Source organism: Pteropus vampyrus, unplaced genomic scaffold, assembly GCF_000151845.1.
Source record: "Pteropus vampyrus isolate Shadow unplaced genomic scaffold, Pvam_2.0 Scaffold18, whole genome shotgun sequence".
NCBI lineage: Eukaryota > Metazoa > Chordata > Mammalia > Chiroptera > Pteropodidae > Pteropus > Pteropus vampyrus.
Genome location: NW_011888799.1, coordinates 11,418,846 through 11,442,610, shown reverse-complemented (window position 1 = coordinate 11,442,610; position 23,765 = coordinate 11,418,846). Strand labels below are relative to the sequence as shown.

General features: G+C 33.9%; 2 protein-coding genes across 3 annotated transcripts in view; one reads left to right on the top strand and one right to left on the bottom strand.

The window, feature by feature from the left end:
* Positions 1–23,765, bottom strand: part of CUNH6orf141 (chromosome unknown C6orf141 homolog) — a 58,098-nt gene that overhangs the window by 26,592 nt on the left and 7,741 nt on the right. The window lies entirely within an intron of this gene.
* Positions 5,043–21,867, top strand: LOC105288580 (cytochrome P450 2K6-like). Its single transcript, XM_011354843.2, has 9 exons — positions 5,043–5,228; positions 8,469–8,631; positions 11,647–11,796; positions 13,340–13,500; positions 14,818–14,991; positions 15,638–15,779; positions 16,158–16,342; positions 18,254–18,395; positions 21,457–21,867. Exons 1-9 carry the CDS (start codon positions 5,043–5,045, stop codon positions 21,642–21,644), a joined length of 1,491 nt encoding a protein of 496 aa, XP_011353145.2. The 3' UTR covers positions 21,645–21,867.

The window sequence follows — 23,765 nt, the reverse complement described above, 5'->3', positions numbered from 1 at the left end:
GCAAGAAAAATAACATGAAGTTTATTAAATTAATTAAACAAGGAGGCCATTAGATCAAGGTGGTTCCCATGCCATGGAGGCCTATGGAAGTGAACCAAAATCTAAGCCTGTAAATACCTCAAGGTTGCAAAATCACAATGCTAAGGACAATGAATAACAGATAGACAAAGAGGCTTTTTCTGTAATCAGAATTGCATAATATTATTATGGCATAGTTTTAAATGCTGAGAAGGATGTTTAAACAAGTATGAGAGGAATGACGTGTTGTGATTAAAGTATGGATTCTGGAGCGAGGCTACCTAGGTTTAGATTTCAACTCTTTCTCTTTCTTGTTATATAAGCTTAGACAGTTTATTTTTATCTCAATTTTATCATCAAAGATGGTGATAGAAATATTCTCATAGGCTTATTGTTTATTCTACATATACACTTAAGTGCTTATAATAGGGCAGGTGCATAATAAACTCACAGTAATAATAACAATAAACAAATATACTTCATCCTATTAAAATTATGTTCTTTAAAAGATGACCCTCCATGCTCCAGCAACTTGCAAGCATGGTAGCAAATGCAGTATTTCTCCAGAATTAATACTCCATCCCAACCTGCTACATCACTCCCACACACACATGCACAGTCCTAATTTATTCTGAAATAAGAAAAATACTAAATTGTTTTCACCCCGGCTTCCTTAACTCTGCAACAGATTTCTAAAATTTCTAACTTTTTCTAAATTATAAAAATAATATACATATATGACAGATATATAGCAAAAAAATCTAATAGTACCAAATGTCTTTCTAAAAAATAAGTGATAGCTTCCCTTTTCTTAACCGCCTCCCAGATACCCGACTCTTCTTAATAGATGTTGCTACTATTAACAAGTTAATTAGACTCTTTAAAAAGTTTATACATAAACAGATACATTTATTTTCCTTTGTGCAATTGAAATCATACTATTTATACTCTTTGCCTATTATTTATATTTTTACTTAATAATGTATTTTAGAGATCTTCTAACTTCCACTTCTGCCTAAGATGTATTAACAGGGACCAAAATTCCCCCCCGCCCCCCCCACCTGAACCAATCAAACAATAACAAAAATGGGGAAAAAATATATATATGACAAGACATTCGACATCAGGCAACAAATCACAGTTATATCTGAAAGATGCAAAACAAATGAGATCGGATCTACTGTAGCTCCAACTTAATACCTTAAGAGAGTTCCCAGGTGTGGTGCAGGAAGGGGAAACACAGGTGAAGGCCAGAAGACTCCTGAGTTGAGAATGTATTGCTGAAAGTCCAAAGAGGCAATATAACTCGAGTGAGCAAAACAGAGTGCCAGAGGGAGCTACATAGAAAGAGAATCCTTGTGATCTACATAGGATTCCTGGAATATTAAGCAGAGTACGAATTAGTGTATGTGTAGGAAAAAACTACCTGGGGCCAGGGAAAGAACTACTCAAAAGAATTAAAGGAAGTCATGTCATTTGAGTCCCCTAAGTAAGGAAGGCACAAAATATATATATTTAAGAAAAAAATGGCCAAAAGTTTTACAAAATTGATAAAAATTATAAAACCACAGTGCCGAGAAATTCAATTAACCCTAAGGACATGCAGAAAACTATACCAAGGCATATGATAATCAAATTGCTCAGAACAGGTGAGAAAGAAAAACTTGAAAGCGGTAATATGCCTTACATACAAAGGAACAAAGGATGACAACAGATTTCTCATCAGAAACAATGCAGTCAAGAAGACAACAAAGCAACATCTTTAAAGTACTGAAATTAAAAATTGCCCATCTAGAATTTTATACCCAGTGAAAATCTTTCAAACCTAGAAGAAAAATAAAGACATTTGCAGACATAAAACATGAAAGAATTTGTCACCAGAAGACCTCACCATGAGAAATGTTGAAAGAGTCTTTCAGGCAGGAAAAAAAAATTATACCAGATGGAAATATAATACAGAAAGGAATGAAGAGCACTGGGAATGGTAACTACTTGGGTAAGTATATAATTTTTTAAAATTTGTTAATATTTAAATTCTTTAAAAGATAATTGACTTAAAACAAAAATAAAAGTGCTCTAGGGTTTATAACATATATAAAGTAAGATATATGAGAAAAATAGCATAAAGGCCCAGAAGAAAGAAATGGAAGTATACTATTAGATGTTTTTATACTCTAAATAAGTGATATGTCATTAGAAGATAAACTGTGATAACTTAAAGGTGTATACTAAAACTCTAAAGCAACTGTTAAAATAACAAAAAAAAGTTATAGCTAATAAGCCAGCAAAAAAGATAAAATCAATTTCTAAAAATACAAAAACAAACAAAAATGATACTAAATCCAAAACAAGACAGAAAAACAAGAAAAAGAGAGCAAAGAATAGATGAGGTGAATGGAAAAAAAAATAACCATATAACATCAAATATAAATGGTCTAAGCACTCAAATTAAAAAAAAAAAACCAGATTGTCAGATTAAATAAATAATACAAGACCCAATTACATGCTGCCTTCGAAGAATATTCTTTAAATACAAAGAAAAAAATAGGCTTAAAGTGAAAGGATGAGGAAAAGATATACCATACTAACAGCAGTCATAAAAAAAAAGCTGGGAAAGTTATATTAATATTGGACAAAATAAATTTACTATTAAGACTATGAGGAGAAATAAACAAGTAATCGCATAATAATAAAATGGTTAATTAAGAGAACATAGCAATTTTAAATATTTATGACCCTAATAACAAATCTTCAAACTACATGAAGCAAAAATGGATAGAACTACAAAGAGGTATAGGTAAATCCACAATTAGGGTCAGAAATTTCATTACCCCTCTCTCAATAATTAATAGAAGTATACAAAAACAAACAAAAACAAAAACAAAAACCCAGCTTTCTTAACTCAGATCCCCCAAAATAAAGGTAAGTATATTCAGCATTTTTCTTTACCGGCTCAGAAGCAGAGCAATCAAAAAACATTTCTGACTGCATTTTTTGATTGTTAGTTAGCTATCATCAAATTTCCAGGTGCTATATTCATCAGAGCCAGATGTGTGTGTATGTAAATTCCCAATATTGGGAAGTGGCAATATGTCATAGATATTAAGAGCTTTGAAATCAGGGAAACTTGAGTTCTCTCACTTACCAACTATGTGATCTTGGCAGACTTTAAAGCCTCAGTTTCTACATTTGTAATATTGGAATAATAACAGCATCACTAGGATCTATTATTTCATATTGTAGTGCCTATTATATGTAGTGCATTTGGAAAGAATCAAGTCATTTTAACTTCTGATAACATCTCCATTTGGTTTGATTGAACTCTCTTTGTCTCTCCCCCCAAACCTTGTTTTAGAAAATGACCCTATTTAATGGTAACACTGTTAAGTAAGGATGTCGTTGAACAGATGGCTCTGAAACTAACATTCATTTTTCAGGCGAAAAAATACTGCCCTTTGTTTTGTGCCTGCAGCTGCCTCTTTTAGACTATTCAAATGTTCAACACTCGACTCAAGAATGTTTTCATTAGAGCCTGCCAAACAGGGTTATCTAGAATCTGGCAGTCCAAAGCCATGCCAAGCAGAGGAGTCAAATAGCTGTGTACAAAATATTTATTATCGTGGCATTAAGCCATACAGCTTAAGCAGCATTGTAACAGGAGCAGACTTAAGTCCTAATTGCAGCTCTATTAGAAAAAGCTATATGATCCTTACTAAATATGAACTCTCTGGGTCTTAATTTCCTTACCTATCAAATGACAGAATTTCGTACATATAGTCACTTGGTTCTCCCAAATTCTGTTACTAGGAATGACTCTCTAGAAAACAAAATATTCAAAAGACTTCAATCATTCATTTATTCCTTCATTTATTCACTAATTTAAATTGATTAAGTGCCAGGCACTGTTCTAGATATTAAAGATTTCACAGTAGGTTTAAAAAAAAAAAAGTGCTTGCTTTCAAGAATTTTAAATTCCTTGGAGGAAACAAATGATAAACTAAAAAACACATAATACAATGGCAACTAGTAAAACCTTGAGGAAATATTGTTATTTGCTATTCTATTATCAAGAAGGTGATATATTAAGGATAGTTTAATCTATTAATCTAGTTCTTTATGTATAGTCATTCAAACACAAAATGGAAAGATAAGTTTCTTTCTTGAGTAAGTCAACTAGAATGAGCTATCTCTCAAATGCACGATAAAAAGTCAATAGCACAAAAAGGTAAAAAAAATGGTGACAGAAAATATTTTTTAAATTAACTCTTATGGAAGGGAATACAAATATAAACAAATGAAATTACTTGTTAGTGAATGAAAGAGTGAGAAAAATTAGGAATGCCAGGTGTTAAATTTCAAGTAGATATCACTAGCTGTATGTATATCTGTTAATTCTTAATCCATCACAATAATTCAACAATTTATGTATTATTATTTTCCTCAGTTTAAAATAAAGAAACTAAGACTCAAAGAGTTTGAATATCTTGCTGGGATCCGCACATAGCATTCATTAGGTTAAAAAATCAGTGCTCTCCATGGCGCTGAGATTCTTATAAGACTTTTTTTGGAGAGTGAAAGGGTATGAGCTCACCATTATATAAGAACCTTGAAATTCCTGGTATAACACTGTCATTCAACAAATTATGGTGCATCTTAGCAAATAGTACAATTAATTGTATTATAAAAGTATAGATTTCACACTGAGGATTAAACATGTTGTATTTCTCTGAAATTTTAAGACTAATCCCTGCTTTACATGAAAAGAAAATCCCTCCAGACTCTATTGGATAGGTTTGAACTGAGAAGTGAAAAAGGAGCAAGGGCAAAGGAGTTCAAATAAGGCACACACACACAGTGTAGGGCTTGATTCATTTTAATTATAAAATAGATGGTTGCCTATAGGTTAGAACAAGTATCAGGAGCAACCGATTCACATTTTTGATTTGCACTGGAAGCTGCTGATTCTGTTTGGTTGTAATCACAAAGATTTCTATTGTTTTAATAATTACTTCCACTTAAAGATAATGAGTGGCTTTGATTCTTCCATCATACTTCTAGTTCTGAGCCTGATTCTTATTTTTCTTTTAAATATTAAAATCTTCATGACTAAAGCTTCTAAGCAACATTTTCCTCCAGGACCCAGACCTTTGCCAATTATTGGAAATCTGCACATCCTGAATCTGAAGAGGCCATATCAAACCATGCTGGAGGTAAAAAAAAATAAATCAGTGTTCATTTCATATATATTTATAATTTCCTAAATCATTTCTACCCTTGTGGGTTTATTAGCATGAATATATTTACAACTGGTTCATAGATGTATAATGAGGTTATTAGATAAGATTTAAAATTAATAGAGCTGCTTTAAATTTAACCTTTAGTTTCTTTTAAATTTGCATATATAAAAATGCTAGTAAAAATATTTCCATTATAAGGTGGTATTTTTATCCTGAAATATTTATGACTAGTATTCTTTATCTCAACCATTTTGATCTATGTATTTCATATATACTCTATTACGAAGGAACTGAATTTTGATAATAATCTTATTCTAGAGACTTTTAGTTAACTACTCAAAACAGTGTGTACAGAGGTACAAGCAAGAGCATGGCCCCAGAAATCAACACCCCAAATTCAGTTCTGGACCTGCCATTAATTAACTGTGTAAATGACATAAGAATTTAATCTCTGTTTCCTAATCTGTAAAATTACAGGATTAGTCCAAGTAGTAAACAGTAGGGGAAGAAGAAACTTTCCTCTACCCTCAGGTTCTTTTGGCTGTTCTAATAATTAAATAGACATAAAATAGACAAGCAAGATAAAATGACCAAATTTAATTATATACACATATGTGTGGAAACTTCACATACATGACAGTCAGAGAACCTACAAACATGAGAGATTCAAAGATAGAAAGGAAAAATTTAGGTATATGTGATATTCTGAGTTGAGGATCGCCTTGAGGCTTCAGAAGAGAGGAAGGTCATTGAGAATGATAAGAGAAGATATTCAGTAATTAGAAGTTTGTCTTGACCTATAGATAGGTCAAAAGAAAGTTATCTCTCTCATAATCTCCTGTTAAGGACAAGGCCCTTAATTTAAATTCTTCTAGGTAGTTAAGAAGGGCAGAAGTTTCTATTGAGCCTCCACAGAGTCCTGGTTGCCTTCAGCTCGAAATAGTATGCATTCTACAGAGGCACATCTTGAGGTGGCTTGTTATGAACCTTTACAAGACTAATTTTCTCTAATTTCTCCTTCAAAGATTTTATAGTTCTTGATCATGGGGTAAAATAATTTTTTTAAAAAAAACGGGAAAGAAGAAAAGAAGGAAAGAAGGAAAAGAGCTCACATAGTTGGCATTTGGGTATAAATTTCCATTTTTAAGTTACAAAGGGCAGATAGTAGAAATTAAGTTCTGTTATATTCTATAACTTTTGTTTGAAAATCTTAAAGGGAGATATACTGAATTGAAGATCATTACTTACTCTCAGTGGGCAACATAATAACATTTTACAATTATATTGTACTTTTTATTTTATAAAGGGCTACAAGAATTTCACTTACTCCTTACAATTACCCTGGTAGAAAAACAAGGATGATATTTTTTATCTCAATTTTACAGATAAATGTGACTCAAAGTGATTGACTTATTTGTAACTAAAAAACCAGGACTTGAGTTTTCTGGTCTTCTGATATTACTCTATGGCTCCTTCTCCTACAGGCAGAGGTCACATGACAGGTTAATTCCTCAGAAGAACAAGACTTTTCAGTAAAGTCCTTTATCTAATTCCATATTCCCCAACAGCATTTGTTTGTTTCCTCGCCATCCCTATCTTTTGCTTACATATCAACCAGCTTAATTATTTTACTATTTAGTCTTTCATTGTTTTCTCATTTCTACCTCTGTACTATTGTTGTACTAATTTCATTTAAGAAATGTCTTTTCCCCACTTCTCCATAGCCTCTAACATATATATATTTTTTTAATTTACCTCTCTGATTTTTGCTCTTTGCCTGAAACATGCAATATTATAGAGTAGTTCTCATCTAAGAAACTGTCTTTGCAGCCTTAAATTCCTATTTTAATTTTCACTTCCATGAAATAGTAATCGTAATTATATTATCTTCCTAAATTAGGGAGTCCCTTTGAGATTCCTGTTGTAATCCTAATGTTATTTTCTAAAAATGTTTTAATTAAATTTATTGGGTAACATTGGTTAATAAAATTATATGTTTCAAGTATACAATTCAATAATAATATCATCTATATGTTGCATTATGTGTTCACCATCCAAAGTCAAATTTTCTTCTGTCACTATGTATTTGACCTCCTTCACCCTTATCTGCTTTCTCTTCTCCCCACTTTCCCTCTGGTAACCACTAAACTGTTGTCTGTCTCTACGAGTTTGTCTTGTTCATTTGTTACTTTCAGTTTTATATCTTACATATGAGTGAAATCATATGGTTCTCAACACTTTGTCTGACTTATTTTGTTTAGCATGATTATCTCGAAATCCATCCATGTTGTCACAAATGGCAGTATTTCACCTTTTCTTATGGCTTATATTCCATTGTATATATTTACCATATCTTCTTTATCCAATCATCTATCACAGGGCACTTTGATTGTTTCCATGTCTTGGCCTCTGTGAATAATGCTACAGTGAACATCAAGGTGTTCTCTAGAAATAAACATGTTCAAATTTTAGGAAAATAGATACCCAGAAGAGGGATTTCTGGGTTATATAAATAAAGTTTTTTAAAAGATCATTAGAAGTCATCTCACTCTCTACTTGAATTCTGTAGCCAGTGAACTTGAATGTGTATCCCTTGCCGATGTTTGCCACTGACTGCCTATACAATAGAGATAATATCTACTTCACTTTTTTGTAATGTTCTTTGGAGGACATAATGATGCTAGGGATATAGTTGGGGGCAGTAAATGTGGGCTCTTGTTATTTTTTTAATTAGCAAAAAAAAAAAGAATGAAATGTTTTTTGCAGTAAGAAGTGTCACACAATAATGATGAGCTAAGTTGGGTCTGCTATGGTCCTAGCACCCCACAAAAGAAAGGGCATGAGTAAGGTGATCAGATGATCAGCGTGGTAGTCAGGAAGTTTTTTGTCTCCCTAGAGTCCTGGGAGGGCGTTAAGATTTTCGAACAAAAAAAAAGGAGAAACTATGGGTCAGTTCCATGATGTTCAAGCACTGTTACTGTGAAATCTCAAACAAAATGGAGCATGAAGGTAATCAACTGATAATCATAATTATGACTTAAACATGTGTAGCAACCACAGGAGTATCCTTAGTGAACTAGTCCAGTATTCTCATTTTATAGGATCATAAAACTGGCTAGTTTGTTCAAATTAAATTACCAAAGATCAAGATCCCGTTCACTCTTTATCAAAGCACAGTGTTTTAGTTGCTTCTCTTTTTCTTATGTACCTAAGCTCTCCCAGAAATATGGCTCCATTTACAGCATCCAAATGGGGCCAAAGAAGGTGGTGGTGCTCTCTGGATACGAAACAGTGAAAGATGCCCTGGTTAATTATGGTGATCAATTTGGAGAACGATCTCAGGTGCCTATATTTGAAAGACTTTTTGAAGGAAAAGGTAATAAACTCTAAATTTATATGCTGTGGTTAAAATTATTAAATCAATTGCACTATATTTGCTTGCATGTTTCCTTTCACAATAAAGTTTTTTCTTCATCGATGTATAGTACATAAATAGGATTTACTTAGGGGAAAATTTATGATTTCTGGCTTTATTTCTATTGTGCACATTAATCATTTCTATTAAACAGACAATTATTAGCCAGCAACTAAGTGAAAAGAAAAATGCCAGAGAAATTCAAATGAAAAAGAAAAGAAGTCGCCAGTTTAAAGAGGTCAATCTCATGGCTGGCATAGATTCATTAAACAATACACTCAGTGATATAAACATACCGAACTATACTTTCACCTGGATAAAGTTGTATCTTGCTCATATGCACCCTTGCTAAATGCCTTAGTGAAATTCAGATACTCTATTTTTATGGCATTCTACTAATCTAATAACTCTTTAAATTATTAGAGTAACTTTAACACTAACTGTTTAGCTCTTTTACACTAATTTAATAATTTGTTAAAATGGGAATGATTTCGCTTTGATATTAATTAGTTTTAATAAACTAATATTGGCTCTTAGTAAATATCACTAAGCCATTTTAATGCTTCAAAACCTTTTAAAATCATTTTTCGTACTATCGCCCTCACAAAATTGTTCCATGAAATCATGAGACATTGTAGATGTTCCATGAAGAAAAGCAGTATGAGTGAAGTGATTTTGAGAAATGCTACTTAGACTCATGGGTCCATTAGCAGATCAAAGCCTCTGAGAAAAACACTAAGCGCCTGTTTAATTTTATTTAACCCACATTTTATTTACTAGTTCAGACCTTAGAACATGTATTTTTCTTGAAATTTCCATTTACATCTCATGATAACAGCAGTGAGGAACAACAGGTCATTCAAGATCCCTGACCTGGAGTTTCTAGGATTTATCTTCTTTTATTTCTTCTGGATATTTGGGACATTTTCTTGGCTCTTACCTCCTGGTACTTCTGCTCTTTTCCACAATATCTCAAATACGCTGACTGATTTTATGATTATACACAAAATTGTTTTAGTTTTTATCAATATCAAATCTAATATTTTTTTCCTCAAGCAAATCATTCATTTTAAGAAGCAATTGGTCTTTTTTTTTTTTTTTTAAGTGACTTTACTGGCCATAGAAAATATTGCTTAAAGATGAAAATGACTACAGTTCTGAATCACCTGAGTCTAGTGATACAAAACCATTCAAATGGGTATAAGCATTCTTTAGATCAATCTTGAATTAACAAAATAAATTTTTAATATTTTTGTTACTGTTAGATCATTTTGGAGTATTTACTACTTCATTTTAATAAATTATTTTGCTGTACCACTTAAATACATGTAGAATTTTAGGCCCAGTATTTTTTAAAAGTTCAATTTCTCATGCTGCTAATTTCATGTTCTTCACAATTACATGACTGTTGCATTATCACTATTCTCTGAAATGTAGAGGGACTTCTGTGGACTCTTTATATTCTAATATGTAAATTTTTGAATGTAAAGGTGAGATAGTTTGAAGAGTCATGTATTCGTTATAAAAGAATTTTATGTAGTACAAGATCCATGGAAAGAATAGTATTAAATTAATATAAGAATTGGATATGATCAGTATCCTTTCAAAGCAAGGTTTAACCTGACAAGAGGTGGCAAAATGGCTCTGAGATATTTATTCCTTTCTTTGGGGTTCTGTGTTGAGACTAGCAAGGCTGATACTACCCAACTTCTAACATGTAGTTGCCTTAGTCTATTCTAATTTAGTATTTCTGGTCAAACTCAGAAATTTCTTCCCTGTCTCTTGCACCTCTATAGAAAAAGAAGGAAAATGCAGATGTGGAAAGGGTTGGGGTTAGGAACTGAAACATAAGAAATAATGCCACAAATATCACCACAAATTCCACCATGGAAAGATGTGGGAAACTTCTCTTTATTTTTCTAAAAGTTAGCACATGCTCCAACTCTTCTGAGAAACTTCTCTCATCTGATTATTATTATTTCCTTTAGCCATGCATAAATTCACATATCTGTTCATTCAGTAACAATTTATTGAGCACCTACTATATGCTACAATAATATGTGTCCCTAGAAATTAGTATATATAGCCTTAATGTGAAAGCTTGATCACACCCCTTGGTAATTATTTACTTCTAACTTTTTACTTGGGTAGACTTGTGTCTACACATCTACAATTTTCCCTAAGAAACTTTGCTTTCTATTGTTCAGCAATTACTTAACAACACCTAGCATGATGTAAGTGTATAGTAGACAAGAATTGCATACAGTAGTGAATTTGTTAGAGAAATATAATTAAAAACACAGCCTTCTCCCAACCCAGAAATCTTCCTCTCCACAAAGATAATAGAGGAAGAAAACAATTTTATTATTGAATAGGCGTTAAATGAGATTGTGATGTGCATCCTCTAGGAGACTACAAAGATGGGAATAAATTTCTCCCTTTTTTATAATCAAGCAAATACAACCCATTACAAAAAATGTTCTCAAGAAAAATAACAGGTCCTCAAGTAAGAAGACTTGACAGTACCACTTGTCACACAGTTTGTGCTAGATTCACCTGGTAATTGGGGTGACCCTCTGTGTTAATTGGCTTTATACAATGAAAAATAAACTTCTCATCTTTATGACAGGAGGTAGTTTTGCACCTTGGAATGAGGCATCCACTGAAGTTAAGCTCCCACCCAGACACAGAAGATGAGAAATAGGGGCAGGCACTCTCTCCCTTAACATTTACATTCCAAAGAGATGGCTCCCGGGTCCTTAAGAAAGACATTTGTAGGTCATAAAGCTGTTGAAAGATCAAAGAGATGAGAGCGTATTTCTTACAAAGTTTTCTAAAGTAAATGCTCTAAGAGAAAGAGATGTCTTTTCCCTCGCTTTCAACAGAGAGAATTAAACCTTTTCTTAATGTTTATTTGTGCTTCCAAATTTAATTTTAAAAGCTTCAAAGAAATAATTCAAAAAATTTTCCCATAAGGAATTGTCTTTTCTCATGGCAAAATTTGGAAAACTATGAGAAGATTTAGTTTGACCACCTTACGGAACTTTGGGATGGGCAAGCGAAAGATAGAAGACACGATTATAGAGGAATGCCAGCATCTCATACAGAACTTTGAGTCTTACAGAGGTACGTAGCATAGAACGAATAAAACATCTTGTTTTTCATGACAAAGAAGTCAACAAACGGTATACTTTGAATTATTTCTTTTGAAATAATTTCGGATTTGTAGAAAAATTCCAAGACAATGTTAATACTTCCCAATCTCTTTCTATTCCTCTCCAAGATTCCCCAAATGTCAACATTTTAAAAACATTTGCTTTCTCTTTCTTTCTCTCCCTTTCAGAACTGTTCGAGAGTACTTTGCAGACATGCTGCCCCTTTAAATATTTCAATGTGTTTCTTTAAAACAATCAAAAACATTCTCTTATGTAAAAAAAGTATTCTTGATTTAAAAAATCAGGAAATTGACATACATGATAATACTATCTAATCTGCAGGATTTATTCAGATCTTGCCATTGTCCTATTAATGTCTAAAAGAGAAAAAAAGAATTTTAGATCACACATTTCATTCAGTTGTCTTGTCTCTTTTGCCTCCTTTAACCTGGAACAATTCCTCAGTAATAAGTATGTTTCTGATCCTTTTACATAACATATAGTTAATTCAATATTATTTTTATCGATATGTGGAATGAATAATCCAAAAATTCATTTTATATAAAGAGTTTTCTCATCTCCTCAATAAACTGAGCTCATTCCTTATTAAAAATGAGTTCATTTGAATATTATATTCACTGGTGCAGAATTAATATAAAGAGAAATGTTCAAAGGTAGACAACCCCGAGATGAGTGCAGAGGAGAAACAGAAGTCTCAGTGACCCACACGCTCAGTCAGCAGTACCTGTACACTTAGAAAGAGAGAGGCTCTTGGAAGTATACCTATAGAAAAATTACCATTCTTTTTCCACTGCTAAGTTCCTAACAAACGTTAATTTCTCAAGGCTTTGTGTACACAGCATCCCACATGCCTTTCCATTTGTACTTGAAGAAAACCTTCTCTACAAGAATTTCCCTAGGCTTTCAGTCTCCACATTTAAGGGAAGTGCTGATGTTAAAAGTGAATCTTAGTAATGTTCTTCTCTTATAAATGCCCATCCACTGATATATGTTTAATAATTTATATAATTTTAAACAATGCTGAGGAAAACAGAACCCAGTAGCAGAAGGGACTAATCCAAGGAATTGTTCTAAATGAAGTACTTTAAAGTAGAATCATTTTCATTATCAAGATGTCATATTTTAAACTCTTAAACTTGAAGGCAGCCTAGTAGGTTGAAATGATATTTTCCCAGATATTATACATTAACCCTCCCCCCCCACACACATACACACAATGAAATGTCCCTCATCTGTCACATTTTAATTTCTTTAACTGAGACAAATGCCGATTTTCTTTTATTTATACTTTTAGTTTTCCCTGTGGCAATCTTTTAACCAAATTCTGGGTAATGTTCAGGGCCCATTCTAGTCTTACCTCTCCTTGGGAGGCACTGTCATCAGTTATCACTTTCTATGAATCCTTTACTTGACACTCTGTCCTATTCTTTCTGGAAGTGGTTTAATACTGCGTATATGAACATTCTTAATCTGATTAACGAATTCTCTTGTAGGAAAGCCCTTTGAGATCAAAACAATAATGAATACTTCTGTTGCTAACATCATTGTGTCAGTGTTGCTTGGAAAACGGTTCAATTACCAAAGCACCCAATTCCTGAGACTCTTAACCTTGATTGGTGAGAATGTGAAAATTGTTGGAAGTCCTACAATTACGGTAACTGTATCTTTCTTATCCACTTTAGTTCTTCTGAGGTACACTTGATTGTTCAAGAGACCATGAAAAATTATTTATTAGAGAATTTCCATTTCAGAAATGTACATTTTCTGGAATATTGTGAGTACAGAGACATGATAAGCCTGCTTGGTTAAAACATCTGATAATTCTATCGCTAATTACTCCATCAAATCTCTTATGATGCAGGGATTATGAATCACATCAATAAATAGTTCATCATATGGCTTTTGAAAATTCTTATCATTTTGACCATCTACCTTTTACCTATGCCACTAATTATGCCATGATCGTGGGCTAAGCCATGAGTGACTAAAGAGCACTCAGTAGAATTCACTTAAGAGAGTGTATTTTAACAAAGGAGGACTATCATGCACAAAATAAACATAAAGATTAAATAAAACCCTAGTATTTATCCTGAGCTGTGTAAATTCACAAAAATGCTACAATCCAATTTTTTGTATTCTTGAGTAATAAGGTTGCTGTTTTCTAAAATGTAGGAAAAAGGGGCCTTTTAAATAGTTCCCATTTTCAGCAACATCACTGACAATCAATTATATTAATTTACTTTGGAATAATTTGGTCTTTGTTCCATAAATGAAGGTTTACTCTATAAATGCAGGTTAAATATAGGCACTAGGGAACACCAGATCAGGCAATTATAAGATCTAATTCTAGGAATAATCTTTTAAGTCATTTGGGAGTTTATGAATCCTCTTGAGAATCTGACAAAATATGTATAGACCCCTATCTCTCTCAAAAAATGAATATACTGACAAACCTACAAAATTTAGCAAACACTGAAGTCAGGAAATATTAGATTAAGTGATGCTGCTCTCTGAGATCTGTAAACAGTAAACCTGTCATAAATTTTAAAAATAATTGTTCTGATCCTACAGGAAACATTAGTGGTAAATTTAGTGTGCTACACAAAACTAATGTAGTTTGACCTGAAATATTACCTGAGGTTTTGCAAGAATAACGCATGTCTATAGTTCTGACCATAGAGCCAATAATATTTTTATGTCTCATATAACCTCCAAGTAGATTTATTACCACATAATGTATAAAATACTCTAAGTACATAGAACTTATTGTGAGCCATATCAATATTCATTTTGTTACTTAATTCCAATAAGTGAGGAAATTTTACTGCCTAGCTCAGTCTGATGAGGTAAAATTCAAGACTACATGAGATGCTATTTCTATAATACTTTCAAGACATAATAGTGTTATTTCCATATTGCAAGCATTACACATGTATATTTAATTTACTTTGTTTGTTTTTTATTCTTTTAGCTTTTCAATATGTTTCCTGGTTTGGGGTTCTTCCTAAAAAGTCATAAGACAGTATTCAGGAATAGAGATGAATTATTTTCTTTTATAAGGATGACTTTCCTAGATCGCCGTCATAAATTTGACAAGGATGATCCAAGGAGTTTCATTGATGCCTTTTTGGTCAGACAGCAGGAGGTAATAGTGTTTTCTTCAGGGATTACCTTAGCCTATTGTTTATTTGGTTTAATTAATAGCACCTCAAGGAAAAATAATCCTTTCAAAGAAGAAAGATAACTGGACTCAAGTAATTAATGTTAGATTTGTACACTACAAAAAATGCTACTTATTACATTGTACATTCTCAAATATTTTCCACCACTGTACATATAACTCACTGAAAATAATATAAAAATCTCAGATATGTTAGCTTTTAGAATTAGTATTCTTTTTTTTTTTTTTTGCAATCTCGAAAAATGTTATTTCAATTGACAAAGATTGTTTATTAAAAATTCTTTAAAGAAATACTACTGGGAATATTCTAATCATACAATTAAAAACTAATTTCCAGTCTTTCTAAATGGCAAACAGCCTTTTCATTGATAAAAGTGTTTGTCATTATTAGTGTCTGGGAGGTGCTTTATTCTAAAATTCTGCACATTTCATAATAAAAAAATTCCATTCTATTGAGGGAAGAATGCAACACTTTGTTTTTTTAATTCACAATAGGTTACTTGTTACAGTTGTCCAGTATAAAATTATTTCATCTCTGAAAAATAAATGCCCATCACTGATACATGTTTAATATTCTATATCGTTTTAATGATTCATTTTACCCTTTCAGGAGAAAGGTACATCTACTGACTATTTCAGTGATGAAAATTTGGTGGCACTTGTTAGTAATCTGTTTGCAGCAGGTACAGAGACCACAGCCTCTACACTACGCTGGGGGATTCTGCTCATGATGAGATATCCTGAGGTCCAGAGTAAGTCTCCCAAGATTCAGAACATTGCCTAAAGGAGAGGAATCAGAAACCTCTTGGATTGGACAATGTAGAATTCTATGGCCACACTGTATACCTTTAAATCATATCCTTGAGAATAGTGTACCTTTAGTTTTCTGACATAAGATAAAGAATTTTGCTCTCTAAGCATTCCGATATAGTCAGAAGGCATAACTATATGCAGTACCCAAAAGGAGCCTTAGAAATAGATGCCTTCGGGGTGGAAGTGGTGCAGGGGAAAAATAAGCCTGAATTCAAAGAGCCCTTGGGTTTAACTTTCACATGTAAACAAAATGGGAAGAACGTTCCAACACCCCTCCCCAGCTCAGACTCTAATCACTCTAATTCCATTTAATCCAGAAAAGGTCTATGATGAGATCACCAAAGTTGTGGGGTCAGCCCAGCCTCGAATTGCACACCGAACTCAAATGCCATACACAGATGCTGTGATTCATGAAGTACAGAGATTTGCTAATATCCTGCCCATAAGCTTACCCCATGCCACGACAACAAATATTATATTTAAAAATTACTATATTCCAAAGGTAAGGGTTTAAGGAAGAGAGGTGATGGGAGAGGGGAAGGATGTCAGATATTTAAAATCATAGAAGCACCGGGATAAACTGTCAAAGATAATCTTGGCCTGCCTTTCTTTCTTCCCTCTATCTGTCCTTCCCTTCTTGCCTTCTCCTTTTTCTCTCTCTCTGTCTCCCTCTCTACCATCCAATGAAAGGTAACTGATGTGTGTTTGTAATAGGTGATATTTACTCTGTGCAATTTTATAAGGTATTATTATTTTTTATGTTATAGCTGAGAAAATTGGGGTTCAGAGATTTTAAGTAAGGTTGGTGTGTAAGGCAGACAGGACTGTAGGGACAGTTTGCCACCCTTTAGAGCCCTGTACCTTCAGCACACAGGCCTCCTGTCAGCAGTACTTTTGTTTCACATCCCTCCCCACACAGAAACATGCTTATGTCCTCTGCTTCACGATATTATAAGATCTGGATGCAGTCTTCTGATTTCCATTAGTAAACTGAGAAAGTATGTACAGATTTTTGCGAAAACCAAACTGCAGGCAGGAATTGGCATAAGGTCATGTGGTATGCTCATAGTACTAAATCTTTTCTTTGATACTTGTCTGTTCACTGCTTCTGGGCCCATCTCTGTATGAATCCATGGAGCCACAGGCTACATAGATCCCCTGCTCCACACCATCACTTCCTGTCCTGTGGATTACCTGCAAACAAGGGGGTCAACTTCATCTCTGTAGCTTCTCTTCTTAACATACATTAAGCACACGATTAGACTGAATTAATCAGATTAGCAATTGAAATAGAAAAACAAATACAACCAATGCCAGAAAAGAAAAAGAAGAAGCAATAATGCAAGACTTTAGTTCTTGTTATCTACATCCCTGTGAGTTGATAAGGCACTGTATTAGAAAGAGCTTTGCGGTGATACAGCATCTAACTGACCTGCCATGCTATGGGGTGGGTGTCAAGTCCCTCAGTTTCACTGAGCCCAGTCTTTTCTTTCATGAAATGGAAATAATCTAGCATGGTTGTAATAAGAAGAATGTCTGAGTATAACGCCCAGCTCCGTGTGTGTGTGTATTTAAACAAAACATTTAAATAATAAATAAATATCTTTTTAAACAAAACACTTTAAAGCAGTTAATTGCTTTTTGTGACTCAAAAACGATATGGATTCATGTGATAAAACAGCTAACCTCAATGATAGTATTCTAAATTGTTCTCAAAGAGAAAGCTGTGACACTCTAAGGTCAAGTAATGAATATTGTCCTTACTTTTCAGACAGGCTTTTGTTTTTATTATTATTTTAGTTTTAGTCTTCAGAATACACTTCCCTGTATCATAATTAAAATTATTTTCTTTGATGGTTCTAAATTGTTTCAGAGTATGTGGCAAGCTGTGGAAGTGAGGAAGCTTATTTCTGAGAATTTGTTTTGATGGGCTTGTTAGATTTAGCTTGTCCACGATCATAGTTCCTGCAGATAAAAGAGCATACTTCACTGAGTCCCCAAACCTGCCAGGAACTACACCAGGTTCTGTCATATGTGCCATTTCATGTAAGGCTCATAGTCACCAAAAGAAGACTATTTAACTCCCATCATGCAAATTTAGAAACTGGAATTTATCAAACATTAAATAACAGGTTGTTATCATAAAGCAAATACATGACTAAGTAAGAATTTGCTTTCAGTTCTTAGTCCAAGGCTTATGTTTTTTAACAGTTACTGAAAAAAAAAAAATGGTTGAGTAAATGAATGTTCCACATTAAATCTCAAGCCCTGCCTGCTGCCTCTTCACTCCCCACCCACTTTCATTTCCTTTTACAAGACACTACTTCTGAAAAATTGCCAATCGAGATCATAAAGAACCACTTTTTTAGGAAGGAATTTAATCTCTGCCGTTAATAAGATTTTTTATTTCTAGGGCACTGAGGTCATCACTTTGCTGACCTCTGTACTTCAAGATCCAACACATTGGGAAAAACCAGACACATTTCATCCTGAGCACTTCCTCAGCTCCACTGGAAAGTTTATCAAGAAAGAAGCTTTCATGCCCTTTTCAGTGGGTAAGATATCTTACTTGAGAACGGTGGCTTGAAAAAGCTGGAGAGATTTGGCTTGTCTTAGGACAGTGCTAAGGTTTTATATTTTCCATGTGGAAGGAAATAAACTTCAGAAACATGGAAGAGTGGAAAGAGCTGGGATTCTGTCCTTCCCCTGGCTTTCAATTGGCTGTAGGGCATTAAGCATTGGAAAGATATTTTCTTAGGTAATCCTTAAAGATTCCTTCTGGCTGAGGTTAGGGTAGAGCCTCAGGAATTTGAGAATGATGGGAGGAAGTCCACTTCACTCTACCTGACTTTGTTTTAATATATGTAAATACCAGTGTTTCTCTTAAGATTTTTTTTCTGAGAAGGGGTGGAGAGTAGGGGGAGAGAGAAAGGAAAGATCTTTCCACTACAGTCAGTTTTAAATGTCCAAGGAATTAAATGAACTTACTCTATAACTGCCTGGATTCCAAAGAACCTGAAATGAATTCTCCATTGCTAGGAAAGAGTCTTAATGAAACTGCACTATAAGCCATATATTATCTTGGCCTTTCTACTTGTACAAATAATGGCTTAGCATTCACTCCAGATACCCAGTGATAGGTACACAACAGCCACCCTAAAGATAGACTTTCTTCACTTACTCATAACTGAGGGATACAGAGAGATACAAAGCATAATCCATTCCCAAATATTTACACACACATACACATAGGATGATATACAAGAAAAAAAAGATACATGTATTAATGACTCCTACTTTAAAATTAAAAAATGTAATATTGCCTCTAAAACTAGAGTTAAAGGAAATGAAAAATAATTTACGTGTAATTTACAGTATGAGCTCAATTTATTGCAACAATTCCTTGCCTTATATTTTTTGGGGGAAAAAAGGCCATGAAAAGATAAATAATGATTTCTGGAGGGCACATCAGCTACATTTAATTCCAAAACATTTTACAAGCGAAAAGATGCATCAAATGTGTTATCACACGTAAACTTTTTTCAGATCCCTTTGTCAGATCTTGAACTTACTGCTGTTAATATTTAGGGAGAAGAAATTATGTTCTTCTTAACAATCCCTTTTCTCCATGAACAATTACTTTTATTTTTTATGATCAACATGCGTCTAGGCCATCCATGGTTTTTCAGACACTTGGGCCTGGACGCTTGTCTGGACTATGAGATGAGCAGAAATAGTTCAGATATTTGCAGAGTGGCCCGATCCTCAAAGGATTTTGCCTAGCTTACCTCAGGAATTCTAAACATCTCTAAATATACTGGGTTTTTTTGTTTATTTTTGGTTTTGTTTGCTTTAGGAAATCTAACAATAGTAATACTAATATAAACAAATAGAAATATTCTTAAAATACAATCATCAAAAACTGTCATATAAGACAAAAATGTTACAAAATCAATTTTGTTCCTCAGCTGTGAGTGCCAAAACTCTCCAAATATTCATTTTTGTCTACTTGTGTTTAAGCCACTTTTTATCCTAATTCATTCTTTATCGGTTATTACTGCACTGAGATTTTATTCTCTAGAGGGCTTATTTCATCTAAATAAGGTCTTTAATTGGCCTCCAAGATCACTCCTAACTAATTTTGCATATAGCATTTATTTTTAAAACAGATCATTTACTATGTTTTCACCTATTTAATCTTAAGGGTAATCTAAAATGACATAGGCTTTATCTTGTTGGGTAGCTAGGCTCCTATGAAACTGAATAAGGCCTAAACATAGTGTAGATAATATACCCTAAGTTGTTTTATTTATTACGCAGTTAGATGACACCTCTCAGTTATGCATTTCTTCCTGAGAGGGTGGAAAGATCTGACCCAGAAAGCTAGATTAGGTGTTCTTTCCATGAGTTCCCTCAACATCCTATCATATAGCTTGTGACATTCTACATAATCACCTATTTTCTTCTCAGACTCACCTACTAGGCTGTAAGCCCCTTGAGAGCAATAGTCTCAGAGCCAAGGTCAATATCGGCATCTCGCACCTCAATACCTTTCACTCTTAAAAATATCCTGTCTTGCTATAAAGCATAGTGAGAAAATGTTCCCATTTGTAAAGTTGATGTGTTCCCTTGAAATCCTATACAAACCAAAATGCTACTTCTCTGTGTTGTAAAATATCTACATTTTAATATTTTTCTGAGCTTTGAAGTCTTCTGTGACTCAGTACATTTGTGAGTTACCTTCCAAATTAAATAAACAAAGAAAAAAAGAAATCTAAGTGTACTATCTACAATATTTTACTGGCAGTAAAGCAATGCTGCTGGTGTAGGATTTAGACTCTGGAAACGGAAAAGAGAAGAAATCAGTTGGGTCTTCTGAAGGACTGGAAGCAGAAACTTTTAATAAAACTCCAACTCAATCAAATATACTATCCATGCTCTATAATGAACCCACAAAACTCATTAAATTAAAGCTGAAAATACATGTGCTATTCACAACACACATAGTCATTAAGTGCCTTGTTGTTTTAATAAAAACCTACCTAGAAGATTGCCTTCCTCTGTTGTAACTTACTCCACTTTTCAGATATCTTGACATTTCCCAAATAATTCATGTTTCAAAAATAATACTAACCAAGTCTCTCTTCTTAAAATGCTTCAGCATGACCTAGTTTCTGCTCATCCTTCTGGCCTTAGGTCTAAGACCCCTACCTCATGCCCAGAGTCAAATTTCTTTCAGCCCTCAAATGCATCATGGCCTCTTCCACATGAGCCCTCCCTGACTCACCAAGTCACAGTAGGTATCTTTTCTACATGTTCTCATGATACGCTTGACTTTACTTGTCATAACATTTTCACACTAAAATGTTAATGTTTGTTTAATTGCTTGTCTCTGTCTTGAGCACTCATAAGGTTGAGCTGGCATATGTACTTATTTTGTATTTCTAGTATTTAAGCTGGGAGATAAAGCCCATGATGCTCAGAAGTTAAGTGACTGACTCACACATTCTACAATAGGAGAAATCACACGTGGACAGTTTTCCTCTTTGTCCAGATTGTTTTTCAAATTTTTGTGCCGATATGTCTTATAACTCTCCTCCATGTCCATCTGTCCAGGTCCCCGGATGTGTGCTGGCGAGGCGCTGGCCAAGATGGAACTTTTCCTTTTCTTCACAAGCCTCATGCAGAAGTTCATTTTCCAGCCGCCCCCTGGGGTCTCCCATCTGGACCTGGACCTAACCCCAGACATTGGCTTCATCTCTCAGCCAGTGCCTCACAAGATATGTGCTCTGCTCCGGGGCTAGTCTCTGCATGTGAGCTGCAGCCGTTCTTGGTATTATCTTGTGGTCCTTAGCACCAATTTCCCTTTTCTGCATTTTGCCAGCCACGATATTCTGCCAAGCGCTTCAGCATTATTTAAGCAGTCAGCCACATCATCTTAGAGGGTTCTCATGTAATGTCAGATCAAGTTCCTGTACTAATCATTGTTGTAGAAACTTCCTTACTGCCATTCTCCAAGAATGAACAGAACATCTGACAAACAGAACCTTCACTTAATGCTGTAGGGTTTTGTCCTTCAAACTGAACTGTCCGTTTCCTCCAAGGCATATGAGACGTCTAACTATCACCAGTTAATTCGTTGGGACAGGGGGGACTCTATAATGCTTTGTCCTAGGATGCCCATAAACATCTTCAAAACTGTAATGAAGACAATGCAACTCAAGTGAGAATCAAATTAAGCAAAAGACATTCTATGAATAATCAAAACAGGGTGGTTAACAAGATAGTTGCTTGTGAGGACAGCTAGCTTGCAGAGGTCAGAAAGTGAGTGCTCCTGCTGCTGACATAATTGGAACATAAAGACCTCACATTCCTGTGTTCAGTGCTCTGAAGTCCCAGTAAAGGCATATGCAAGTGACCCTGTCAGCAGAATAAAGAAATCATTGCAGTCCCCATGAGACAAAACATCTTTAGCCTTTATGAAGTCAAATCTATCCCTGTATCATTAATAGAAAAGCTTCTCCCTCGCTCTTACTGATCCCTGTCAAAGCAAAAAATTGCATTGGACAAAGTTAAACAGTCAATGAAAATTTTATTTAAAACTACTATTTAAAACTATTGCAATAAGGGAAAGAGGCCAGAACTCAGTCTGAACTCAACTCCACTGAAACAAAGGAGGAATGGATTTTTGAGTGCTGGAGTGAGTGGGAGAAATACTGGAGGATGTTAGTGGGGAGGTTGATCGATGAGATGTGTCCAGCACATAGAAGTTACTACTTAATTTTCAAATGTTTTTCTCTGTGATTAGACTATTTGAGTTTGCTAATTAGTGTCCACTGAAGTTAGACTCCTATCTAACTTCCACAGAAACTGGGAGATAGGGTGCTGCCCTCCTTACGATTCCATTTCAATGGGATGGCTCCCAGGTCCTTGAGAAAGACATTCCTAGTTTGTAAAAGTGGCAAGATAATTTCTAAAAGATTTACATCTCAAAGGGGCAGAGAAGGAATTTACCATAGAAAGTTTACTCAAGTAAATGTTCTAAAGAAGGCCAGGAAAGAAGCCTGTCTAAAGTTTAGTCAAGCTGAAAGAATTATTAAGGCCTTCTTGGTCATTACCAATTTAGCCTTTTTCCACAACACCTTTTGAGAATAAGTCAAATGGGGAAAACTCAGGTTCCCTGACTTCCCAGTTGAGCTAATTGAAACCACAAATGATAAAGAAATAGGACTTGCTGATTTTAATTTATTGTTTGAACATACTCAAGAGGTACTTGCATTTCTAAGTTGCACTTAGCGTATAATTATTATTCAATAATATATCAGTTAATTCTAAATCCAAAGTCAAAATTAATTAGTGGACTGTTTTCTCTTACATCGGGAATAACAGAAATGACATTGATTAGATCAGGAAATCTGTTTTAATTCCAACACATTCAGTCCTCCATTTTTCTGCCTTTATAACTACGTATTGGCAGTGGCATACTTAGTGAATCTGACACCCGAAGCAGATAACTGTTAACACCAATATGAGAAAATAATGCTCAGTAACAATCATAAAGTAAAACAAACAATAACTTTGATCCTTAGTCTGATATAATTATGTAAATTATTGTCAAGTAATTAACATGTAAACTTTAATAAGACTAAAATGCAAAAGAAACAAAACAACTACTAAACTGTACCACTCATGCAATGTTTTATTTTCTTGATTCATTCTTGTTTTAAAATAATAAATAAAAAATAAATTTCATGTTAATATATTATCTAAATCCAGTAAAATAGTTCATGTGTGAACTAAACTTGTACTTATCAAACAAAAAATATTACGTTTTGCTGTTTCCTATTTTAATTTTACATATAAAATGTCACATATAGTGTCAGAATTGAAGTAACTCAAATTCTTTTTCTTAATCATTACAATGG

Coding starts and splice junctions, on each gene's coding strand:
- LOC105288580 (XM_011354843.2), top strand. CDS start 5,043: ATGAGTGGCTTTGATTCTTCCATCATACTTCTAGTTCTGAGCCTGATT. Junction 8,632..11,646: donor AAGACTTTTTGAAGGAAAAG/GTAATAAACTCT, acceptor TTTTCCCATAAG/GAATTGTCTTTTCTCATGGC. Junction 16,343..18,253: donor AAAATTACTATATTCCAAAG/GTAAGGGTTTAA, acceptor TTTTATTTCTAG/GGCACTGAGGTCATCACTTT.